This window comes from Ochotona curzoniae, unplaced genomic scaffold (assembly GCF_017591425.1).
Source record: "Ochotona curzoniae isolate NIBS_2020 unplaced genomic scaffold, NIBS_Ocur_1.0 contig_2692, whole genome shotgun sequence".
Classification (NCBI taxonomy): Eukaryota; Metazoa; Chordata; class Mammalia; order Lagomorpha; family Ochotonidae; genus Ochotona; species Ochotona curzoniae.
The window spans coordinates 4,857,820-4,883,575 of NW_024465556.1; the positions used below are offsets into that span (position 1 = coordinate 4,857,820).

Here is a 25,756-nt window from a genome sequence, read left to right on the forward strand (position 1 = left end):
AGAAAAACAGTACTCTTACCCAGATTACAAAACTGAAGCTTAGGCTTCATTTCTAACTTTAGAAATGTGTGTTTCACATAAAATACTAGCACTGTCTCTTCCAAGAAATTGCATGAATGGGAATAGCTCTTGAATTCTAGAAGTCCCCTGAACTATGTTTCTAAAGACTGTAATTTGTGTCAATTACTTCTTATAAAAATTTTATATAATTATATATTTATAATTATACAGAGATATGTTTCATTATATTTAGTTATAATAGTATATTATGAAGTAATACATGTGATTGAAAAGAGAATCTTAGCAAAATGTGTAAAATGAAAAATGACTACATGGCAAGTAGTTACACAGTTACACAGTTACTATTTGATACATTTTATAGAGCTTGAATAATATTCCATAAATGCTACCTGTTAAGAATATATTCAAATGTTTAAACAACCACTTAACTTCCAAACCTTTTTCTGTCCCTCCAGTGTATTTTCAAGGGTAACTTGCAAAAACATGTCTACCTCTTATATTAAGAAATTTAATAAAATTTTAAAAAGTATTCTATTTTCTTTTTAAAGATCTATTTTATTGGAAAGTCAGATTTACAGAGAAAAGGAGAGACAGAAAGATTTTCCATCTGCTGGCTCACTCCCCAAGTGGCCAAAATAGCCAGAGCTGAACCAATCCAAAGCCAGGAGCTTCTTCCAGGTTTCCCAAGTGGGTACAGGGTTCCAATGCTTTGCTCCATTATCTACTGCTTTCCCAGGCCACAGGCTGAGAACTGGAGCATCTGGGATATGAACCAGTTCCCATATGGGATCCTCGCACATGCAAGGCCAGGACTTTAGCCACTAGGTTATCATATCGGGCCCTCTCTCTCAATTTTCAATGTAAATTTATTGTTTAATTTTTGTTGCTATATTTATTTTGCAATTAAGCTGCCACAATGAGGCAGATTTTTTTCATCTGTAATAACTAACACTTAGTAGATGACATTTGTAATGTGGACTTTCTGATCAATTAAATTCTAGCAATTATTTAAAACACTGCTTGAGAAACTCCTTCACTTACAAGATTTTAGAAAAATGAAGATATAACCATTAATATATACCAAAACTCAAGCATCATAGGTAATATGAGCTGTTGTAAGTTTGAAGACCCATTGCATCAAAGATAATTTTTGGTCCAAAGGAAAAATACATCAATTATTTTATAGAAATAAAAAGACTTCTACTTAGCCAGTAATAAAGGTAATTTTACATAAATGATACTGCTGAAAACAGGTTGTCTTTCAGCAAGTGTATGATTTTCAAATTTCATCATGATATCAGTCCAAATTTAGAAGCTGACCTAAATACTCATGTTCCTGGTAAATTATTTAAATCATTAAGGTGAAGGAATTACTGACCAGTTGCTAAGAGTAAAATAGAATATATGAAAAATAAATGCAAGAAATGATTTTAGTCAGAATTGATCTCCAAAGGTTCTTGTAAAACTTCATGAAATTTAATCACTAATAATATCATTTCAATTAATGAACTTTTCCAATTTAGATAGTTAAGTGGATATGCCGAATTTCAATATATGGGCTTCTACTACATAGCTTCCTTATTATTGTTACAGAAAATATAGGCTGTAGGTATAATATCAGCAAATATTTTCAAGCTACATGGCACAGATGCAATTTTATGTTTAAATCCTACATGCTAAAAGACAGTGAAGGAGAATATATTGATTTTCCAGTGAAGAGATATCCTGAGAAAGATAAACAGGGTACCTTAAAAAATACTCTTTATTTGTTAATCGTTTTATGACATGGGGTTTGCTCTTAATCATTTGATTTGATTCTAGTATTTTATTAAACTTTCAATATGAAATTATTAGTAATACTGCCACACTGGGTTTTTGGAGACTATCCTTAAAGAAGTGATAGGACAAAACTGAATTTTAAAAAGATTTCCCGGGCCCAGCGCGGTGGCGCAAGTGGTTAAGGGTCCTCGCCTTGCACGCCCAGGATCCCATATGGGCGCCGGTTCTAATCCAGGCGGCCCCACTTCCCTTCCAGCTCCCTGCCTGTGGTCCGGGAAGGCAGTCGAGGATGGCCCAAAGCTTTGAGAACCTGCACCTACGTGGGAGACCCAGAAGAGGCTCCTGGCTTCGGATCGGCATAGTATTGGCCCGTTGCACTCACTTGGGGAGTGAATCATTGGATGGAAGATCTTCCTCTCTCTCTCTCCTCTCTGTATATCCGCTTTCCAATGAAAAAATAATAAAAATAAATCTTTTTTAAAAAAAAGATTTCCCCAAAAATAATGTTTTAATTTAAGGCAATCCAGTGTACTACACATCAAAACAATATTATGGGAAGTGTGATTGTATTAAAATGGAGATTGTGTTCATAATTATAAAGTTCACTGTCTTCATTATTCGTATAATTCACAAATCTGAAATCCAAGGTTATTTCAACTACTAACATTTACCTTCTTTAAAAGAAAATGACAGTTTAAGCTTAGATTTATGAAACATCCTTTAAGATTTCACATATTTAAGAATTGATCAAACAAATTTTTGAACATGACTGAAGCTCTGGGACCTTTTTTACTGACCTCAAAAAGCTGTGTGTGTGTTAACTTGCAGAGGAAAGAAAAAGACATTTGCTTAAAAGGGAATGAAATTAATACTGCCTAACCAATATGATTTTTCTGGGATGTGAAAGTAGGGCAAATGCTAAAGCAGTACATAATCAGTTCATGAATGAATTCATAATTTCCCCTTTGCAAGTGATCATAGTTCATTTAACTCATGTTTACCAAGTTTTTAAACATGTGCGCTTTTTTATTGTGATTGTTATTTTAAACTATGTAACTTATCTCAACAATCTGGAAGGTTTGCACTTGCTTCAAGTTTTTATCCATGCATGTGTTTATTTCCAGATTATTTTTTTAAATCTTTCATTCATTGGTTCACTCTACAAGTGGCCACAATCAGGAAAATGCCAGGCTATGGGCCAGGCGCAGATGAAAGCTAGAACCCCATATAAGTCTACTACTTAAGTGGCAGAAACCCACCTGTTTGACCTGTCCACCACTGCCTCCCAAGCACTTGACCAGGGAGCTGTATCCTTAGAGGAACAGACAATACAAGTGACATCTTAACCTGCTGTGCCAAATGGCTTACACTTGTTGTATGTATGATTCAGTAAAAATTATAAAATGTAATACACACATCTTCAAAGTAAATTAAGGAAAACGTTAAGCACATGCAAGCTTTACATTATAGGTTCATCCTAATTCAAACATTGGCTGAAAATTACTTATCAAGGGAACATAATTCTCCAAAATATAAAAATAGCATATTCCATTAGTAACATTTAAATCTGATAATGAATTGTTAACTTTATCCTGAAAAATGGCTGTAGATTTGTCACTTATGACAATACTATGAAATGTGTGTCCGAAGATTGTTAGCACAGCAACATACATGTTGCTCTGAAACATTTTTTAATATTTTTCTTAGGAGGCTGTATCATGCAGTTTGACAAATCTGGTTTAAAAATCTGTTTTACCATCAAGTGGATATGATTGGGACAGTATCATGACCTCACAAATCTTTACTTTCTCATTTCTCTAGCAATATTGACACATGGAACTAGATAATGTGCATAAAAGCAGCTTGACACAGTCCTCACCATATAGAAATAAGCCAATAAGCCAATAAATAAATGACCATTTTAAATGTACTGATTTTACTCTTAAACATTCTGTATTAAATGTCCTATTTCCTTCCTGTGGGAGAGCCAATTCCCTCCCTTTTTTATTCTTTACCCTCTTGTGCTCCTCCCATCCATGAAATTGTAAATCATCTCCTTATTAAGAATAATTCAAGGAACATTCTTCCAGAAAGTGCCAACCACTTATCTTCAATAAATCAATTCACATCAGAGCAGCATATTACATGTAAGGTGATATTCAAGGTGATGGAAGTGAATTAGTATTGACTGAAAAATTGTCCTATCTGTGAAGTGGACATTAAAGACCAAGATAAACATCACTCTATATTAACATGATGTAAATTCCTAACCCCAAGGAAACATTATGTTGGCCTTCATTTGCCCTTGTTTATTTTCATTATGTCAAAAGGAATTTTAGGGAGTGGGGTGAAGGCATGTGTCATTAAAAATATCCCTGTCAGGAAAAATTTGTATTCTGAAATTGATGAGCAACAATCAGCCAAAATATAACTATTCAATTTATTATTTACACTAGTGATTTACTGCTTAATAACATAATAGTCCAAAATTAATTGAAACCTCAAATTACCAAAACACTTTCAATGTCCAACGTATTGTTCACAAGCAAGATATATTCTGTGCTATAATGCTTTCTTGACATTTGCAACAGGGTATAAAAATATTTTGTGATTTTTTTTTACATATTGGCATAAAGAAAATGTTCACAAAGAGAGGAAGTTTGATGTTAATCCATTTATAATTGTGTCAATGAGTTTATAACTGTCCTAAAAATTTTAGTAATATATAAAATTATTGAAGGTCAATAGCAATCATACATAACCGGTTTTTAAAAATTTGGGTTTTCGGACCTGTACTTTGGCACAGCATGTTAAGTTGCCACCTGTGACAACATCACCTTTTATGAACATCAGTTCCAGTTCTAGTGGCTCCTCTTCCCATCCTGGTCCCTTTTAATGGCCTTAGAAAGCCAAGGAGAATTAGTCAAACACTGGGATCCCTGCACCCATCCTGGTCTCCTTGGTGAAGCTGTTGGTTCCTAGCCTTGCCCCCATCCATTCCTGATCATTGCGGTCATTTAGAAAGTGAAGCAGCAGATTTTAGGGTCTCTCTCTCTCTCAAATAAGCACACATTTGAATTTTAAAAATTAGGTTTTTCTAGTCTTAATTAATTGCATGTCATGCACCAAATGGAGGAATATTGTCGAACATACATTGCATTCTTATATAATGTCAAATCTCCATTTAATTTTATTCTATACATACCATTGGAATTGTATGAAAACAACATAAATACACATATGTATATGTATATCCAATTTAAATATATGTCCCAGTGAAATTCAGTTGCTACTATATTTGAGTAAGTAAAGGAGGGGAATAGGTTGAATTTATTTAAATTTGAGACACTGCTTTGAGTTTTAAAATACCTTTGCTTTTCATTAATAGTAGACAGAACAGACAAAATTGAATGGGAAAATATGATCAATTCGTACAAATCCTTTCTATAAACAATTCATAGATGTCACCACCTTTATGCCAATTGGATGATGTTGCTTCATACAGTTATGAGAAATATACTAAAAGGCTGGCATTGTTGCTTAGAGAACAAAGCCACCACCTTTATTATGAGCTCTCATTTGTGTCCTAGCTGCTCAAAATTTGATACAGCTCCAGCTATTGGTCTAGGAAAATGGAAAGATAGTTCACCTACTTAGCCCTCTGCCACCCATGTAAGATACTTAGATGAGGCTCATGTCTTTGGCCAGGCCCAGCTCTGGCCTTTGCACACATGTGGGGATTGAGACAGCTGAAGATAGATCCTCTCTATCTTCTCCTCCTCCTCCTCTCTCCCTACACACTTTCCTAATTCCACTCCTTCTCTTTTAAATAATGAACAAATTAATACACAGGAAGAACATTAAAAAAAAAAAAGTTCAGCTGAACTACATAATGAACAGACTTATAAAGGGACCTGAGACTCTCAAAACAATCTGAGATAGAATGATGAATGTGGATCACTCTAATAGATTTTTACCTAGATACTGTTAGAGTTCAGTGTCTACAGACATTGAAGGTCTATAAATCTGGACAGGAATGATTTCATAAGAAAATAGGTACTGAGCTAACATCTTACAGATATAAACAACTTAGAGACCTGAAAGTTAGAGAAGATCCCATTCTAAACAAAATGAATATGGGCACATTGCCCCAAATACAGAAATATTCAGTTGATCTGAATAATGAGATATCAATGCATTGATGGAGCCCAGCACTGTGGTATAGCTGCCCACGACATTAGTATCCCACATGGGGATCAGATGGTGTCCCAGATGGGCCCCTGCTACCCATGTTGAAAATCTGAATGAGAATCCTTGCTACCGGCGTGGGCCTGTCTTAGCCCAGGCCAAGCTTGCCCACTTGAGGAGTGAACCGGCCGACATAAAGTCTCTCTCTCCCTCTTTGTAACCCATACACACACACACACACACACACACACACACACACACACACACACACACACACACACGCATAAATCAAGCATTGCCAGATGGTCAGATTAAGAATGAACTTGAACATTTTGTAAAGGAAGTATCCTAACTTTTGCTTAGCAATAACACAAAACTGTACAATATTTAAGTTGTAAAGTTGTAGCAGGACACAATTAAAATGGTATTTAACCAAGCATTCTTTTGCTGCTGCTTTTATTCCAGCAAGGACTTGAGAGGACTGGAGAGGTAAGGAAATAACAACTCACATTTAACGCCTTGGAATTCTAATTCAAGAGTGTACCGTTTTTGTTTTTTTTCTGTGAAAACATTAGCTAAAGAGGACCAGAGTCACTTAACATTGGTTTAAAAAAAAATGGGCCGTACATCTGACCTGTTGCTTAACTGAAGATTGGAACCCAATTCAAAGGGAACAATTCAGAAGCTTTCATAAGATCACTGATAGGTATTTAAAATCAAACTTGGTAAACAATGGGGCTCAGAGATTAAGAACATTTTTGCCAATAAATTGTTATACTAAACTAAAAACATAGAAAGATGGGCCTTTTTTCTTAAAGTTACAAGTGAAACATAATTTCCAAAATTTTAATGGATATAATTTGAGATAAAAATGTTTTCAATTACTTAAAAATAATTAACAGGTTACAAACCTGATACTAATTTGCTATCCAAACTATATTTATTTCCTGCTATAAAGTATGCATGCATTTTTCAGATTTTAAAAATTGAATTAATGATGACATGATAAAATTTAGGCTATCATCTTAATTTAATCAATTTTACCATGTGTTTACAGTATTTATAGAGGTAACATTAAGGCCATAATAACTAAATGGCATAAGAATAATATACAGCAACAGCAATTTAATAAAAATACAATTTATGTTCTTGGTACTGATTTTCTCCTAAAGGGAATAAATCTAAGCAAAAATCTAAGAACCAAAGAAAATTTTCTAAAATAAGCAATGATATCATTTAAAAAATATTGTGAATATTACATTGAATAGTCTTATAAGGATTCAGCTGTAATTTATATCGACTTTTTGAATATTCAAGAATCTTAGTCTCAAATAAATGGCTATAAATCAAGACTTTCAGATATCCCCTCCCACTATTAGTAAGATACCTCAGAGATATGAAAACATTAGTCCAATGCTGCTCAATGAGAATAAACACCAGCTCCACTTCAATATATATAGGAATTCAAGCAATATCTTTTGTAAATTGCTGAATACCTTTTCTGATGAAAAATGTCCACGTGATCATTACTGCAAACAAATTGAGATTCCTATACTACCGTCAATGTGACTTTTCATAACAGAAGACAATCAAAATGTATTTCTTTTCAGTGTGGTATAAATGTTAGTATTTCCTCCACATGTTTAAAATGTATACGAATACTCATAAAAATCATTGATCATAATGATTTTGTCCTTGTAACTTAATATTACAAGGGAATACATAGAAAAACGGAAAGAATAGATAGCAACTGACCTCATTTACTGTGGCATAGTAGCTTTCATGCTTGAACGTGGGTGAATTGTCATTTCGGTCTCTCACCACAATTCGTACTTCATGGTAGATTACCGTGCCCACCTTTTTATTGATGCATTGTACTTGCACTACAATGGAGTGTATGTTCACTGGCGGCTGCAACACAGAAATTATACCTTTGAAACAAACATTGGACACTGAAGCTTCTCATCATTAAAGCATCGTTTCCTTAAAATTTTTACTATTTTTTTAAAAAATTATGATTTAGAAAATGCACTCATGCCTGCAAAATTTGCCCACATATAGAAAAGATTTATCATTTTTTTACTACCTAATCTGAATATCAAAAACTGGTATTCCAGTAATGGTGCATTCCAACTTAGATGATTACTGATAGCAAGTCACAAAATCAATGCTGAATTCAAAAGAATGAAGTTGTCTTTCAGAATTAATGATGCAGTAATATACATGCCTAGGTAAAAACAAAAAAGATTAAACCCATGGGGAAAACAAATTGTGTAAGTTTTCATTTATGTACTTTTAACTAGGCTATATTGTGTTCATTACTGGCAAAAATAGAATGCAGATGACAAAAATAGGAAAAAAATGTATTCCAAAAATGGACTTTTCTCATTCTACATTCTTAAATCTTTGCTTTGTTAAACTTTCCTTCTAGTTAAATATATAGCTGTTATACCCAAACTCACACATGTATACACAAACTCACATAAACACAGGATCATCACATGACTGTGAGCAGATTAACCTAAGCATTTTGGTATATACTATCTGTACTATGAAGCTATACCCGATAATTTAATAGTAAATTCATAATCACTTATAGATTATTTTAAGAATTAACTTAGATGTTTATCATCTTTTCATAATAAATATTTCAATATATGTCATAGATCAATTTGTCACAATCTCTTTAGTATAGCCATGACAAATTCCCTGAAGGAGAATGATGTCAGCAGAGGAGTTTGCATGATCTCAAGTCCTACAGCTAAGGCTAACAGAGACGGGATGACACTGAGCTTATATTTGATTCCTTAGTGAAAATGTCAAAAAACCGTTAGCAGAATTTCTGGATGTTTAAAACCTGTTTTGAGTATATAAAATATAACTGCGTCATTTTATCAGAACAACCTATCCTTACTATTTTATATTAAGGATTGTCTCTTTGATCTGGCCTTTCTTTTCAACTTCCACTATCATTACTTACATTATTTCTAATTCAACACACACATACACACACATGACTTATAACTTAACACATAATTGCTTTACTAGACTGACAAAATTTTACTAGAGTGACAAATCATTGACACTCTAGTTGTTTCATTCATGACAATATCATGCTACTAACACTAGCCATACATTTGATAGATGAGTGTATAATACCCGAGTCAAACTTCCTGGCTCTACTTCTACTCCTGTAACCCATTAAATGTGTGGCCCAAGGAAGGTGCAAAATCTGTACTTTGTTCAGTTAGCTCTAAAAAGAAATTAAATACTACACTGCGATTTAACTGTAATTATCACATGCAATTATCTATGTTCAGCATGTGTAAATACACAGTTATTTAATTAATACTATACATGTCTCAAAAGTGATAGAAATCAACTTGAACTAAATTACAAAATATTTACTCACAATGGATCAAAGTCCATTTAAAAAACAGTAATAATCACTCAAAACCAGTACTGCCATTAAAATGGCTATAAGCTGCATTTGCAAAAAAAAAAGAAATTTGTAAACTCCAATTAAAGTGAGGTCAAATATTGTTTAGCCTCCAAATATTTTTTATATTCTAGAAAGAAAAAGTTGGATTAACTTGTATTTGAGTATCTAAGAGAAGCTTATTCTCAGTAACATGTGGAGAAAGATCAAGTGAAATGTGACGCTGCATTGTGCTCAACATCTATCTCACGTCACTTCTAATTGCTGATTTAATGAAAGCATTAAGTGCATGTGCATACAATCTGACCACCACCGGCTCTCTAGGGTATGTACTTTGCTTCATGGCAAAATACATTCAAAGACATCAACAGTCGGTTACCAAATTGTTTAAATATTACAGCAATAAACAGAATCCTCTAACAAAAAATACCCTCCTTCCAATTTTATGTCTAAACATCTCAACCATTCTTATATAACAGATGCCTAAAAATTTCAGTATGAGATACCATTGTGAGTTTTTATTGGTTAGAAGTTGATTTTGCATGGTATTGCTGTAAATAAGTTACTGGATCAGTAAGCTTTACATTCAATAATGATATCAGGTGCAGAAAGCAGTGTACTATAAGTAAGAAGTACCATCCTGATGATGAGAAAACACTTTCAGAATGTGTTATACAATTTAAGAAGCTGTATTTCCTAAGCACCTAAATGATTGGGATGGAAAATTAGGCTATTCATTATAATTCCGGACAGCAGAAATAAGAATTATGAATTAAACATATTATAAGCATACTTTCTTAATATAACACTAGACTTTCTGTTAAACCAAAGTGACAGAGAAGACAGACTATTCCAGAAAAGCCTCATTGTTAAAACATTGCAATCTGAAAGTTAATGGACAAGAATATTAGATTCAACAATTTTCTGGAAATAATCTGAATTAAATATATACTAGTTTTAAAGAATTTGCTTTCAAAGCTTTTTAAAGGTAAATCCTACATATCTTAATTGTGAAACAAAAGCAGAATGAATCTATGTAGTATTAGCCCTTGGCAAATGTTATGGAGGACAATCAGGTGAATTAAATTCTGACATTATTTATCTTCTAAATGTTTCAAAGCAGATCTATAAAACTGTTACATTTCATCTTCTAATTCAGCATTGAGTGGTGGCTCTGGGAAAGAAAGGTCACAATCCTTTTGAAGAAAGGATCAAATGCACTGTGCACTGAGACTTCACTCAGTCCCGTAAGCACCCATAAATTAGAAATAACCAGGTCACCTGGAACTGTTGTCACTCTTCAGTTAAGCTCTCTGTGCAGCTCTGTAGCATGCATAGAACTGAGTGCGTAATAAATTCCAAACACAATGGATCACACTGAAAGGCAAGAATTCCCTGTGGCCTATACATTACATACACTGTAATTTTACACTGGAATAGATTCTATTTTGCTGTACAAGAAGGTCATAAACACATCAAATACTGCCTAGTAGGCCGATTAGTAAGAGTTCAGGGACTTTGACACTTAAGGAATCTTAAGTTTTGGTTTATCATAAACAAATGGCAAAAAAAAAATTAAGGTAATCTTATTTTCAATTTTCTTTACTGGCTTTGTTTCATGACAATGAAGAAAAAAGTTGAAAGCAATTTGGAGTAGTGATTTCTTAAACAATTCATATACAGCTACATAATGCAAATTATATGTTCAATTTAGAAATGAGTATTTAAGATATTCAGGTTACATCTGCCTGTTTATCAGTGGACAAGTGGGTATAGGTATTGATCAACACATAAGTTACTCAGTTATCATTGAAAAGTGGTGTTTATAGTATTAAGTAACAGAATAAACATTACTAACAATTACACGAGAATATTATAATTAAAAATATGAATCTAAGAGTAGGTGTTTAGCCTAGTCGTGAAGACACCTATGTCCTATGTGGGAGTTGCTGGGTTCTACTCATTTCTGGTTAGGCTCCTGAATAGAGTATCTTGCTAAGACAGATCCTGGTGGAAGCAGTGACAGCGCAAGTCACTGGATTCCTGCCATCCATATACAAGGCCATTAATCCACTCCCAGCCAGGGATCATTTTGGATTTTGGGGTATTGAACCATCAAGGGTAGGATTCCTTTTCTCTCTCTCCCATCTCTCTCCTTCCTCTTCCCTCCTCTCTTTGTCCATTCATTTCTCCCTATCTCTAATATGAAGAAACACATATGAACAGTCCACTGAGTTACTCAAAAGATCTTCTAGGATTTTTTTAAAAGCAAAGTTAGATAACAGACTTATTAATTTGAGTAATGCAGATCTTTAACACAATCTGATATTAAGAAAATGGAATTGTAGGAATAACATTTTCTGCCTAATCATCAGCCCCTCAAATAAAGTTTTACCCAACCTACAAAAATCAATTTTATTTTCTATTGAGTGTATGCAAAATGCTTCTACTTCTTCCCAAAAATGAAGTTTGTGTCACAAGTTTTTTTCCGATGTACATGCCATCTTTGCAAAATGAAAACCTTTCATTAGTTGTATATAAACTGTAATAAAGAATTGAGACACAGCATGTTTGAGAAGCTATGTTAAAGAAATAAAATGTTGTTCAGCAGTGTTGACAAGTGTCTAATATGTTTAATTTTCACAATGACTGATCATATAATTAAAGAAGTGGTAATTACTCAACATAGTAATTGAGTGGCGCACCATGGCCCATTCAGAGAAATCACAACTCCATATGTAGGTGTGAGAATTTGAAAAAGGAACAACTTGCTTATTGTTGTTGTGGTTGTAAATTCTCTTCATTTAGGTACTTTGCAAAAATTTCTCTAGTGTATTGAGATAAGTATTGTAAGACTGCACAAGTATCATTTTCTTATTAAAGTGTTAAATTGTAATGAACATCAGTTTCTCATGCCCAATAGTGTTAGAGAACACTGGTGAGATTTGAAAATAATTTGGCATTTCAGACCGTCTTTGTGATTTCATGAAGTCTCATTTTTCCATGAGACATTGTATTTTTCTAGTTTTGTCATCTGAGACAGACTCTTGATATTCTTTAATCTCATTTTTAAACTAAGCAATTTATGTAATATTGATGCAATAAATGAATATAGGGAATAATAAAATGATGAATATCAGTGCAATGCTTTTGAAAAGCTAGAAAATTGTCACATATTATTCATACTATGTAAACTTTTTAAATTAAATAGAAATACAGAGGGCTTGGGGGAATTCCTGTTTTATTTTTATCCTCATAAATTTCCATGATGAGCATTATTTCATGAGATTATTTTCTTAACATTTGATGTTAAGATAAGCACTTTGGCTTATATCAACATAGTTTCTAGTTAAGCATTTCTCCAATGTCTCTCATTAACAGTTTATAGTCTTAATTTAGGACATGTAGAAGTTGATTTGGAAGATAGTACACTTTCTCATTACTAATGCTGAGGCAAAGAATAATTTAATCTGGAACTACGTCAACTGTGCATCTGATATTTACAGTTCATTTAAGGCAGTAGGTATTTATTTGCAACTTACAAATGAAACAAATGTATATATATATATATGTATAATACATATAAACACGCACACACACACAGGATTATAGCCAATCTATAGTAGTTTTGCATTGAAAGTTTATAGGCAGCAGACATGGAATGAATAACCGGAAGAGGGAAGGTCAAGTACTAAAGAAAGAAATAGAGGAGAAGAGATAGATGTTCAAAGACGCCTGTTGCAGGGCGCTAAAACAAGTACACAAGGAGAAAGCTCTATGCTAGAGACCCCGTGTGGTCATAGAACACATAGTTTTCCCCTGTCCTTGCAAAATAACAACTTCCCTAAAAGCAAACTGCTTTCCTTCTATGGCAATATTCTTAATACGCTTCATCCACTGATCTGATTTTATTTGAAGACACATTACACTTTCCTAATAAGCCCAAGAATTTATTAAAATCAGAAGATTCTTTGAAGATCATCATTGTATTCCAAGAACTCAATGGAAACTTTCTCGTTGAAAATTTTGTAAAGCAATTTTCCAGTAAAAATTAAAATTCTAGGCCAGTGATCAAATCTGAAGCACTGGCAGTTGTTAGCAGGTTAAATACAGATTACAGACTATATTTTGCTATTTTCAGCATCAGTTTTGGAATGATTAGTTATACAGTGACCAACTCCAAGAATTTAGCAATGAATGGAAAAATCTATTAAAAAATATAAGATCCAAAAACTACAACTTATTAAAACTACTTTACCGATTAGTAATTATGCATATTTTATCAATAGTTAGATAGAAGCCTTAGCTTAAAATTTAAGCTCATAAGTATGTGCTGCATATGCTTATACTACAATACTAATGCCATTATGCTAATATTAATCATAATTATTTCCAAATGCAATCAATGTGTGTGATCGACACTTTTATGTAATCAAATGAGTTGCCTGTTCAATGTTTGTGGAAAATTTTATTAACTAGCAGTATCAAAAGGAAAAGCCAAAACCAAATTCTAATTCAATTCTCCACATAAATAAAAAAGTTAAAAATCTTTATATATAAACAGTTAGGGAATAAAGTAAAAATAAATATAATAGCTTTGAAACTAATATCATTTAAAAACTATAAGTTATGAATTCAAATGTTACCAACACTTGGTAATATTATAGAATTGTAAGGGTATATGGTGTTTCTAGAAAAAACTCAAATTTATATATAAAATCACCCTCACATGACCCTGAGCAATGATGTGAGATAATTCAGGTTCAGGAAACTAAATACGTGACATTTAGATATCATAAAACATGGACTTAGGTCTCGGCACTCTCAGAGATTCAAACACCATTTCTGAGTTTTCCAATGCCATGAGCAATTACTGGTTATAATCTCCTAGCTTATGCTGCAATATAAACAAGTGATAAGCTACTTTAGAAAACCAGTTAAATCTTTTGCTACCTTTTTACTTTTAAATACATGAGATGTTAAACAGCATTGCTAATTTGAGTGTTCTTTAAAACAAATGTTTATGCTTCCTGAATATTATCAGATGGACCTATGGCCACAAAATTTTCCTTGTCTTTTTCTTGCAGCCAAATGATAGCCACGGACAACCTCACTCCTTAGTACCTGTGTGAGCAAGCACCTGTGAGGGCACCCATGTCATCAAGCCAACACATGAGCTGGACTCACACTCAGCAGCCTGTGTAAAGAAATCATGATGGCCATGTTCACCCTACTTTGTCCAGGTTACCAGCTCTTTATTCTGTTTCCTTTTTGTGCAGAAATCTGACAAGCCATTTGATATTAAAAGAGAAATTGTGATTGTCTCCTACACAGATGTTCCGTTCTTGTTTCTGTCTCAAATGAGTTACATTTTCTACTGGTGATTTGCCTTGGATAAACTTAACATATATAAAGAAAATTCAACATCATGTCAGCAAACACATGTATCTTTAAACTATAGTTAATTAGTATATGGGGGCAAAGGAAAAAAAAAATCACTAACGTCTCTATCCAGGACTCTGCCTGTGCTGTTCAGGAAAAGCATTTGTTTAACAGGATCCAACAACACCCAATAATCCACGTTGTCCTTTAAAGAGAGCTCTATGGTGGGGTCTGGTCCTCCAGCAGTCCCTTTGATCAGCATGTTGTCCACCAGAATTGTACCTGTAAACCAAATAAAGGGTGTTTTTTTTGAAAACAGGTTCTCCTTATATTCATTCTTCAGCAAATATTATGCTATAAAGTCGCATCTTGCTAACAATGACATTTTACAACAGAAACATCAGATAGTTAGCATAGCATTGAAAATGTACTTTGTCTAGAAGGGCAAAAAAAAAGACATTATAAATGATTTTGGGGTGATGAGATGGGAGCAGAGATTCAAACCGTGGCAAGTTTCATCATCTATTTCTAGTTTGCTTTTAACCACATGAAGCTGTCCCTCTCCCTGTCTATCACTTCCCACAGGAGTTTCATTGAATTTTACCCTGAATGAAAGGAAGTGCCTGTAATAACAAAGTCTGATACTTCAATTCACTCAGTAAGACTTCTGATAGGGAAAGAGATTCCATAGCAATAAGAGAAAGAAAGATAAAGGGAGAGATAAAAGAGGGAAAGGAGTCTCCAATGGTGTGACCTGCTTCTCCTTTTATCCTAGACTAAATCCATAAAACATAAATTTTAATGTGAAAGACAAAACTGGTGAGAAGGCACAACAAAAGCTATTCTTTTTTAAGACATCATCTGGTGTGTTCGACCAAAACATATGATTCCATTGTGACAGTCTGATGCTCATTTTCTCATTTTATTTTCAGCAGGCTGAATTGCAGATAGTTCTTGAGTAAGAGTTGAAAAGACAGGATATCTCTAATCTTCCTCACTCTGTTAAAGATCTCATGTATTTTACAAGTTGAACAAAAATAGCACTGATGCAACACAGCCATTTTCCCTAACACAACAGCAATTTCACTGCCAAAACAATATGAGAGCTTAGAGCAATCATTTCCAACTAACCCATTTTATTAAGCTCAAGGCATAGGAGACATGTGTCTGTGCCAACCAAAAATGTATCTTCTTAAAGATACGGAAATAAATGGTCAATACTGAAAGGATGCATTACCCTAGAATATCATACATGGATATATAGACAACCCAGTACTTTGCATCTGCTATAAATATTATGATGCACAATATATCAGATGCCTTTTCTTTAGACATGAGATTGACCTAAAAGTTTTATCACATAATTACAAAACAAATGCTGAAAAGACAGATTTCAGACTTTACTCAAACTTAATGAAAATAATAATTGTCAAATATGTTTACAATATTATGACAAATGTACATTATTTGTCCACAGATTTTTGGAAGGAATCAAGCACCATTTATAACATTGAAACTAAGTAAGGTTTAGGTCCAGGTGCAGTAGCCTAGCAGCTAAAACCCTCACCTTTAATATGCAAGGATCCCATGGGTGCTGGTTCTAATCTTGGTGACCCTGTTTCCCATCCAGATCCCTGATTGTGGCCTGGGAAGGCAGTCAAGGATGGCCCAAAGCCTTGTGAACCTATGCCCGCATGGAAGACCTGGGCTCTTGGTTTCGGATTGGTGCAGCTCCAACCATTGTGGCCAATTGGGGAATGAATCAATGAATGGCAGCTCTTCCTCTCTGTCTCCTCTTTTCTGTGTATCTGACTTTTCAGCAAAAATTAAATAAATCTTAAAAAAATAAGAAACTAAGTAAGGCTTAAACATTCTCTTATGTATAATTTACTGAAGTTTTTTCTTAAAAGATTTACTTTTATTGGTAATGAAGAATTTTACAGAGAGAAAAAGAGAATGTTTTCCACCCATTGGTTCACTCCACAAGTGGCCACAAGTGGATACAAAGCTAGAGCTGAGCTGATGTGAAGTTGGTTGCCAGGAATTTCTTTCAGCTCTGTTTCCCACATGGGTGCAGGGTTTCAAGGACTGGGCCTTCCTCTACTGCCTCCACAGTCCATCAGAGGGATCTGAATTGGAAGTGGTAGAGCTGGGACACGAATCAGAACCCGTTTGGGATGTTGTTGTAACACAAATAATAGTTTGCTAGCCACTGAACCAGCCCTCAATTTTTTAATATATTTTTCTCATACTAGCATATGAAAACAAATTAAAAATTCTGTTTTTCAGTGAAATGAAAAATAGTTTATAAATAACCACCTCCCCTCAGGGTACAGATTAGATTAGATGACTTTTGGGGGGGGGCGGGCGACAGGGGAGTTACAAATATGTGCATGGCTCTAGAAATAAGTCATTTGGAAATATTCTTCGTAAGTTTTTGTCTCATGTTTGATGTGTTTTTCAACATATAATTAAATCAGGGACTGGCGTGGCGAAACAAGACAGTCTTCTACCTTCAAATGTCAGCATCCCATGTGGATGCTAATTTGTGGCCTAGCTGCTCCACTTCCAATCTAGCTCCTTACTTACGGCCCAGGGAAACAGTGGAGAATGGCCCAAGTCCTTGGGACCCTGCACACACCTGCGAGGCCCAGAAGCACCTCCTGGCTTCTGATCCGCTCAGCTCTGGCCTTTGTAACCATTTAGGGTATGATCCAGATGATCTTTCTGTTTTTTACTTCTCTGTAAATTTGCCTTTCAGTTAAAAATATGTAAGTATTTTAAATGAAATGAAGTAGTATGTTTTCACATCAAGAACAAATTACAATAGGCAGATTCATGAGTGTTAGCTTGCGTCATCACTGTGTAACAGCAACACTGAAAAGCTTTCCATACAGTGCTCCTACACAAAGCAACCCATCAACAGAAGAGGTGTTGACCTTTTCTTTACAAAAAAAAGTCTTAAAATGAAGTTTCATGAGGTATTTGTGTATTAAATTAGTGACACCTAATATTTATCAAAATATCATTTATTCGTCTTTTCCATTTTCCTTGGGAATGACCTAAATAGTATTCTCATTTCTAGTTCACAAGGACTAAAACTTAGCAATATCTTTCTAGTTAGTGCAATGAAAAATTATTTATCAGAATTCATCAGAACATTCCATTCTTGTTGCAAAATGTTCACTTCAAGGCTCATATGCCAAGATGAAAAGAACTAACAGTTCAGTGAGCTCCTTACCAAGGAAGATAACAGGTAAGGCAGATACAATACAACGAAAAATGCTATAGTACAAACAAGTCATATGCAGACTCATTCCAATTCATCTGAAAAACCTTATTCTTACTCTTAATCTCCCTGTAAAAATGAGTGATACTCACCTTGTTGGTGGTCTGATATAATGCTGACAAAGTAGCAAAATACAACTGACCTATTGAGAGACTACGATCCCCTAATCTCATCCTTTTTTCACAAACCAACCTTTTCATGAGTCAGACATTTTTAATCTACCACCAATCCCTGATTTTAAGTATTAAAATGCCAATATTTTTTTAAAGCTACATTGTGCAACCCTTATAAGAAAGATTGGGTTACTCTTAATATGAGCTTGAACAAAGATTATCTCTAAGGGTGGAGAAACACATTTCATGATAAAAGGATCAATAGTTCTTGACCTTGAAGAGATATCTTGCAAAAACATCTATTTATCCTTGCATGGAATCATCCCTACATTACAACAGAAGCAGCAGTAGCAACAACAAGTACTAATGAAAAAAGGAGGTAAACATAGCTTGACATTCACAGTTTAAAGAACTGACCCTATATGACCGTGTAAGAATTTAATCATGGATTCTCCACTTATCAGTTATATGAAAGAATTATTTCCTTTCTCTATAAAATTATCACAGAACAGGCATTTAGACAATAACACAATACGAATATTCCTGAAAAAATGCATGCCCTTATATCTGGAACACCAACACAACTAAAATAATTATAATCACAATAGGCATTAGCATTCCAATTAAAATTGTAGCGACATTTTTAGTTTACAATTAATTTCCCACATCTTCAAATGCTGATATTTATGCTCGTTCAAAAAGTAACAACTTAGAGTCATTTGTAATGAGGTGTCCTGTTATCAAAAGTCAAATTAATGCTTTGGATCACCTCTATTAATGTAGGGCTTGAATTCAAGGAGCTAACTCCATAGCTCTTTAAACTGTGCTACTCTTTTCTTCAGACATTAACATATTATCAATCATAGATGTTCATGTAAATCTAATGGTTTAACAGAGTATCATTTTTATTAAGGTCTTAGGAAGGTAAATCTTTTGTTAATCATTAATATTTAGGTTACATCAAAACAGATATAATCCAAAATAACTAATGAAACAATTTATACAATTTGCATCAAAAACACCTGTATCATGGTGATACAGCTGAGAACAAATGTATGTTGATCAGTTCCTACCACACAACAGTGACACAAAAATATGAATTATATTTGCTATTCATGACACTCACTTTTCCATGGGAAAAAAAGTCAAACTAAATTTACTGTTTATGTCATAAAGCAGAAGTCAAATTTGATAGACACATTGGCTTAGCAACCCATCTGGAAGAATTAACATAGTTATTTTGAAGCCAACAATTTTTAATCCAGTAATAAAATCTAGAATGGAGGGAGAGAATGCCTACTAATCTACAAGTAACAAAGGACGTCATATTTCCAATGACCACGTCTTTTTATATTTCATTCCAAATACCAAGCAAGCAAACAGGCTTTATTCCTTCTACTTCCTAAGCTTAGATATAACCTCTAATTGCCCCATCAAAGTCAAATGAGAAATGATGAGTGGGGAGGTTGCATGATGGCTCAATTGGCTAAAATCCTCCACTGGCAAGGGTCAGCATCCATTATGGGTGCTGTTTTACGTCCTGGCTGCTCTATTTCTCATCCAGCTCCCTGCTTGTGGCCTGAGAAAGCAATGGAGGATGGCCCAAAGCCTTGGGACTCTTTCAGCTGCATGGGAGACCCAGAATAAACTTCTGGTCCTGGCTTCTGTCTTCATAGCAATTTGAGGAGTGAAACAGCAGATGATAGATCTTTGTTTCTATTTCTGGAAATCTGCCTTAGCCATGCAAAATAAACAAATCCTAAACAAAATAAGGAGCCGAGGAGTAGTGGGTTTGTGGGATGAGGGCAGGCAGCGAGGCAAAGGCTCAGCAGCTTAATCACTTGCCCAGCATACACTGGGAATCCATATGGGCACTGGTTTGTGTCCCAACGGTTCCACTTCCCATCCAGCTGTAAGGAAAGCAGTGGAGAATGGTCCAAGGACTTGGTACCTTGCACCTGCATGGGAAGAAGCTCCTGGCTCCTGGCCTTGGATCCATTCATCTCCAACAATTGTGGCCACAAGGGTGAACCAGCAGATGAAAACTTTGGTCTTCTCTCCATGAAACTGCCTTTCTGATAAAAGTGAATAAATCTTAAACAAAAACACAAGAACTTCTTGGAAAGAACTATCAACAAATTAATTGTAAAAATACATATTTAAAATGGACATTGTCTGCTCATCCCAAACAATATTTGTTTCTCATTAGCATCATTACACATACATACCACACACATGCATGTGTGATATATATTAGTAAATGTATGTTTTACTATGCATGCATTCTGATATATAACATACATAAATATACATTGCAAATCTAACTGTGTGGGTGCCATTTGCTTTATTTAAAAGATGGATAAAATAAGCAGGAATACTCTGTACAAAATAACAGGAAAAGTGTTCATGGGTAGGAATGTCTATTTTTTCTCTAGTTAATACAGTAAAGCTGAAAGAGAATATTTTAAATGGATGGAATAATTGATAGAGCTCTTTCCAAACATTAAAATAAAGAAAATCACACTATCAGAGTTACAGGTTGATGCCCTAAAATTAATTATTTAAAGGTTTAAAACCAGCATGGATTAAAACCGAAAGCATTTATAATAATTTTCCCATGATACGTTAATGCATACTTATATCAAATAACCAGAAGCATCAATTGGTTTCTCTTCCCATGATATTCCCTGCAAACAAATCTATATAATTTTATTACAAAACAAAAATGAAAAACATAGCTAATAGATTTATCACAAGGTTAGCACTGAGTCTATTCATTCTAAGTTTTTTATTCACTAAAATCAAGATTCCAGGATTGTCTGTTTTTGTTTCAGCCTAGCATCTATTTCTTCAACAACTTGATGCAGAATCCTGGAAGTGCCCTCCCTCTTTAGTTTCCCATATTCTTAATTGCAGTGAACTAAAATGTCAATTGCATGAATGTACACATCGCATACTTTTTATTCAGTAACAACTTGGAAAAACTTATGGGACGGGAAATATGTGTGTTTCCAGAAACTTAAGGTGTGCATGCTGTTTGGTTCCACATGGAAATTAAGAATGCATTAACTTCATTCATTTCTTACTCATGGTGAAAAATGATACCCATTATCAGTAGGTAAACGAAGCCCTACAACTATGAAATCGCCCACCACAGAATTGGGGAAAATATTTCATGGAACTGATAAATCATATGTAGGATACATAAAGAGCTTAAGAACCTAAATAACAAAACAATTCAGTTAAGAAATGGGCAAAATACACGAACAGGAAAATTTCAAAGCTAAAATACAAATGGCAAAAAGACACAGGAAAAAGTCTCTGGCTCAGTCAGATTTTACCTCCTCCCAGTTAGAACGGGTCATTTTTACGTCAGAAGTTTAGGTACGTAAGAGTGTCTAAAGAGGGCCCACTGGCGTGGCCTAGCAGCTAAAGTCCTTGTTTTGAATGCCCAGGATCCCATATGGTCACCGGTTCTAATCCCAGCAGCTCCACTTCCCATCCAGCTCCCTGTTTGTGGCCTGGGAAAGCAGTGGAGGACGGCCCAAAGCTTTGGGACCCTGCACCCGCTTGGGAGACCTGGAAGAGGCTCCTGTCTCCGGATCGGCATAGCATTGGCCATTGCGCTCACTTGGGGAGTGAATCATGGGACGGAAGATCTTCCTCTCTGTCTCTCCTCCTCTCTGTATATCTGTCTTTCCAATAAATAAATAAATCTTTTAAAAAATTATCTAAAGAGCATCAGATAAAAGTCCTAAATATGTCTACAAAGCTTTCGAGTATATTGAGTGTTCCAACAAAACTGTGCTTGATTGCAATTAACTTTGCATAATAGAAGTCCACCTGCTGATGCTATTTTCCATGACTTTTTTTAAGATTCATTTTTTATTTGAAAGTCAGAGGTATGTACATATGGAAAGGTAGAGATATGGTCCGTTGGCTAGTTCATTTCCCAAGCAGCTGCAGTGTTCAGGGCAAACCCTGTAGTCAGGGGTTTCATTCATGTTTCCCACATGGTTGGCAGGGGCCCAAGCACTTGAACCATTTTCCAATGCGTTTATGGGCCACTGATAGGGAGCTGGAACAGAAGTGGAGCAGCTGGGACATGAAGGGGTGACAGGTGGGATGTCAACCTCACAGGTTTGTAGACTTCACAAGTTTTGTAGAAGTATTTAGGACTTTTAGCTGACAGGACGACCTTAATCCCACCTTTATGAGGAACAGAATTTTGTCAGTATCCGGATTGGGCTTGCAAGCATATTGCAAGGCAAGTCTCAGATAAAAGCACAACCATTTCAATTTTGTGATGCTCTGTAGACACTCCTTTATGCACCTGAACTTCTGACCTAAAAATATCAAACACAAATCAATGCGTTGTTTTAAGCATGTGAGTTTTGAGAGCACTCTTATGTAGCGAAAGATGACCAACACTAGATTTAATATCAAGAAATCTTTGCTTAAAATCTGTGCCTACTACATATGAACACTGTTTCCTAAGCAAACTTCCTAGATGCTAAGAATCAGCAATGCATGCCATTAAAAAATAGTGTGACTTGCAAATAGACACACATCTTCATCCAAGAATGATACTTTCCATTTTTCTACCATTGCAAGTTTATTTGTAATTCAGCATATAATGGATAACTCTCATTAAATTGGGAACCTTTTTTTTGTTTCAGCTTTTTAATGTATAATATCACTTCCTTTATAACTGAGAAAAGGATACACAAGATAAACGAATCACTAGAAAAAATGTCATACATATAAAAAACAGAAAACTAAATGAGCAATTGTTTGTTTACAATTATTGTTAAGAATCTGATAAAAGGCCATTTATTTTGTTGAAAAAAAAGCAACAGTAGGGGGAGAAGAGATTGTTTTTATTACTGTTGGAATGGCTTTTCTTTGGCTTACTGTGTTAACTGGACTATATTATAAATACTGGGTAGACGAGACCACTATATCTAACTCACAGACAAGAAAAAAACATTCATACTATCAGAACACTACAAAATTTTATTTCTAAAGCATTAAGTTGAAACATTTTAAATTAGTAAAAAAAATAGTATTTATGTTTTACAAAATTTATAGACTGTAAATGGGGAATTGAATGGGATTGGATAACAAATGCAAAATGAAGAACTAACTTCCGGTGCTCCACTGCAGAGTGTGAGGATGATGCTCCAAGATGTCTTATATTTCTGAGCAAAAAACAGAGCGGAGCACAGAGATTACAATCATAAACGAATGGTGAGGCTGGGGAAATGCTGATTACGCTTTCTCAGAACACTTTACACACATTTATTAAAGGATCATATTCTATCCCATAAGTGTTCAATTGCTGTGATAATCGCTTTCATAAATCTAAGGAGATGGAAATGCTAACTGATCTGCATCTTCACAAACTGAATAACAATTTTTGATCGCACTTACTTCCAGAATATAATAACTTCAGAAAGCAACACGGTAGTTTAAGAACAGTCTTGAGCTCCCTCTGTGTTGTCTGAAGCACTAAGAGAATCTAACCCAGCAGTTTTGTTCACAAAAAAGCCTCAGGGACTGAAATGAAGGAAGCGAACCCTGCTGACGACGGTGTCCTGTAGGATCTGCGAGGGATTTGGTAAGAGAGCCAAACGCTACTGAATAAGCCGCTCAGTCACAACCTGTGGCTGCATTGGTATCAGCTAGAAATCACCTTACAGCCAATTCATCAACCCTTCTATGATGAATACACTTGTTTAAACATATCCAATTATTCACCTAAAATATTCAGGATAGTAAACTTGATTTTGTCAGTGAAAATAAAAGTGTAAAATATTTTCATTGATCATGGATTTGTGATTTTAAATACAACAGATACCCCTGAGGTTTTATATAGTATTTCAAAGTTTTGAAGAATTCAATTGAGCAAGTTGATCATTGACTAGGTTGTCAGGTTTAGGATAATTCCTATGAAGAAAGACTTGTCTGAATGTTTGTCTATTCCGCAAACATTCGAAGTCTTTTTGAATAACTGCAATTTAAGAGTTTCACAGGTATTAAATTGTTAAATAGAGCACATGGATTCAAAATATATATGGATTGAGCTTTTTCAACTTAATAAAATACTAATCAAAGAACTTTATTTTTTTAAAGATTTATTTATTTTTTTTTTTTGAAAATCAGATGAACAGAGAGGAAGACGGAGAGATCTTCCATCAATTGATTCACTCCAAGTGGATACAACAGCAGAAATCAGCCAATCTGAAGCCAGGAGCCTCCTCGGGGTCTCCCAAGTGGATACAGGGACCCAAGGCTTTGGGCTTCCCCAACTACTTTCCCAGGCCACAAGCAGGGAACTGAATGGAAAGTTGGGCCATCGGGATTAGAACCAGTGCCTATAGGGGATCCTTATGTATGCACAGCAAGGACTTTAGCCACTAGGCTACCATGCCAGGCCCTTCCTTTAGTTTTATGCTTTTGTGTTTATAGAGTATCCAGATTCATAAATGGAATTTACAATGCACTTTTTTATTAATAAATGCATAATATTTAAAACATAAATCCATGCTTGTACACAGATGCTCCAGATACAAGAAACATATTAGCACGATGTTATCCATTATAGCACTACAAAAGGAAACAATAAATATAAAATAAGGGAATAATTAATTGTGCTAATGAAATAATTTTCCGATTTCATTTTTTAGCTCTGATCATTCCACACTAGTTGTGTAAGATGAAATTCAATATTGTTCTTGTAGTCCTCCCCTTCTCCTGATTACAAATTTAATTAAGTATTAGAATTGTGCTCTATGGATTACTTTTACAATGACAACATGGTTCTCCAGGATTAGAAAAATTTAAGTCATCATAGCTAAGATTAACTCCATTTTGTTTCCTCTAAAATCATTCAAAGAAATACATGGAATAAACAAGAAAGCCAGGCACATTAATCAGATCTTGGTGAAGAGTAATATATTAGAATCTTATGGGTTTACAAAATTCCAATTAGAAATACATTATAGACAAATGTTTTATTTCAAGAATTCATTTAGATCTGGAAAAATTAGAGGCTATATTAAATATCTATTAATTTTAAGTGTGTTCCTTCACATAAAAACATACAAGTATTTGGTCAACTGTTTGGAAACAAATGGTACTTCAGTGTCTTGTTCAAGTCCTGACTCTTCCATTTCGGATGCAGTGTCCTGTCAGTGTGTGTGCTTGCAACCTGCTTGGAAGACACGCACCGAGTTTAGAGCTCCTGACTGCCAACGCCCTCAGCTCTGGCGGCTACGGGCTTCTGCAGTGATGGGGAGGTGGGGTAGTGATTCAGGAGATAGAAAAGATCATTCCTCTTGTCTCTCTACTTTTCCCTGGTTTTCTGCTTTTCTTGTTAGATAAATATTGTCAAACTGTTTAGAAACCAGTAAATTCTATCATTTTCCTGTCACAGTGTAATAATGAAGAAGTAAATTTTTAAGTCTGATCGGTAAACAGCCACAAAAAGAAGCAAAATGTTACAAGCTTGGTGCTAAATGTAAGGAGCTGAGCCAACAAATT

At 34.7% G+C, this 25,756-nt stretch overlaps 1 protein-coding gene across 4 annotated transcripts in view; it reads right to left on the reverse strand.

Annotated features, from left to right (window-relative positions):
- PCDH15 (protocadherin related 15) overlaps nucleotides 1-25,756 on the reverse strand; it is a 496,526-nt gene that overhangs the window by 328,431 nt on the left and 142,339 nt on the right. For all 4 annotated transcript variants that reach the window (XM_040975792.1, XM_040975791.1, XM_040975790.1 and 1 more), the window contains 2 exons: nucleotides 14,931-15,091; nucleotides 7,744-7,899 (listed from right to left, as the gene is read on the reverse strand). In XM_040975792.1, coding sequence (XP_040831726.1) covers nucleotides 7,744-7,899; nucleotides 14,931-15,091 — 317 coding nt within the window. The remainder of the gene's footprint in view (nucleotides 1-7,743; nucleotides 7,900-14,930; nucleotides 15,092-25,756) is intronic.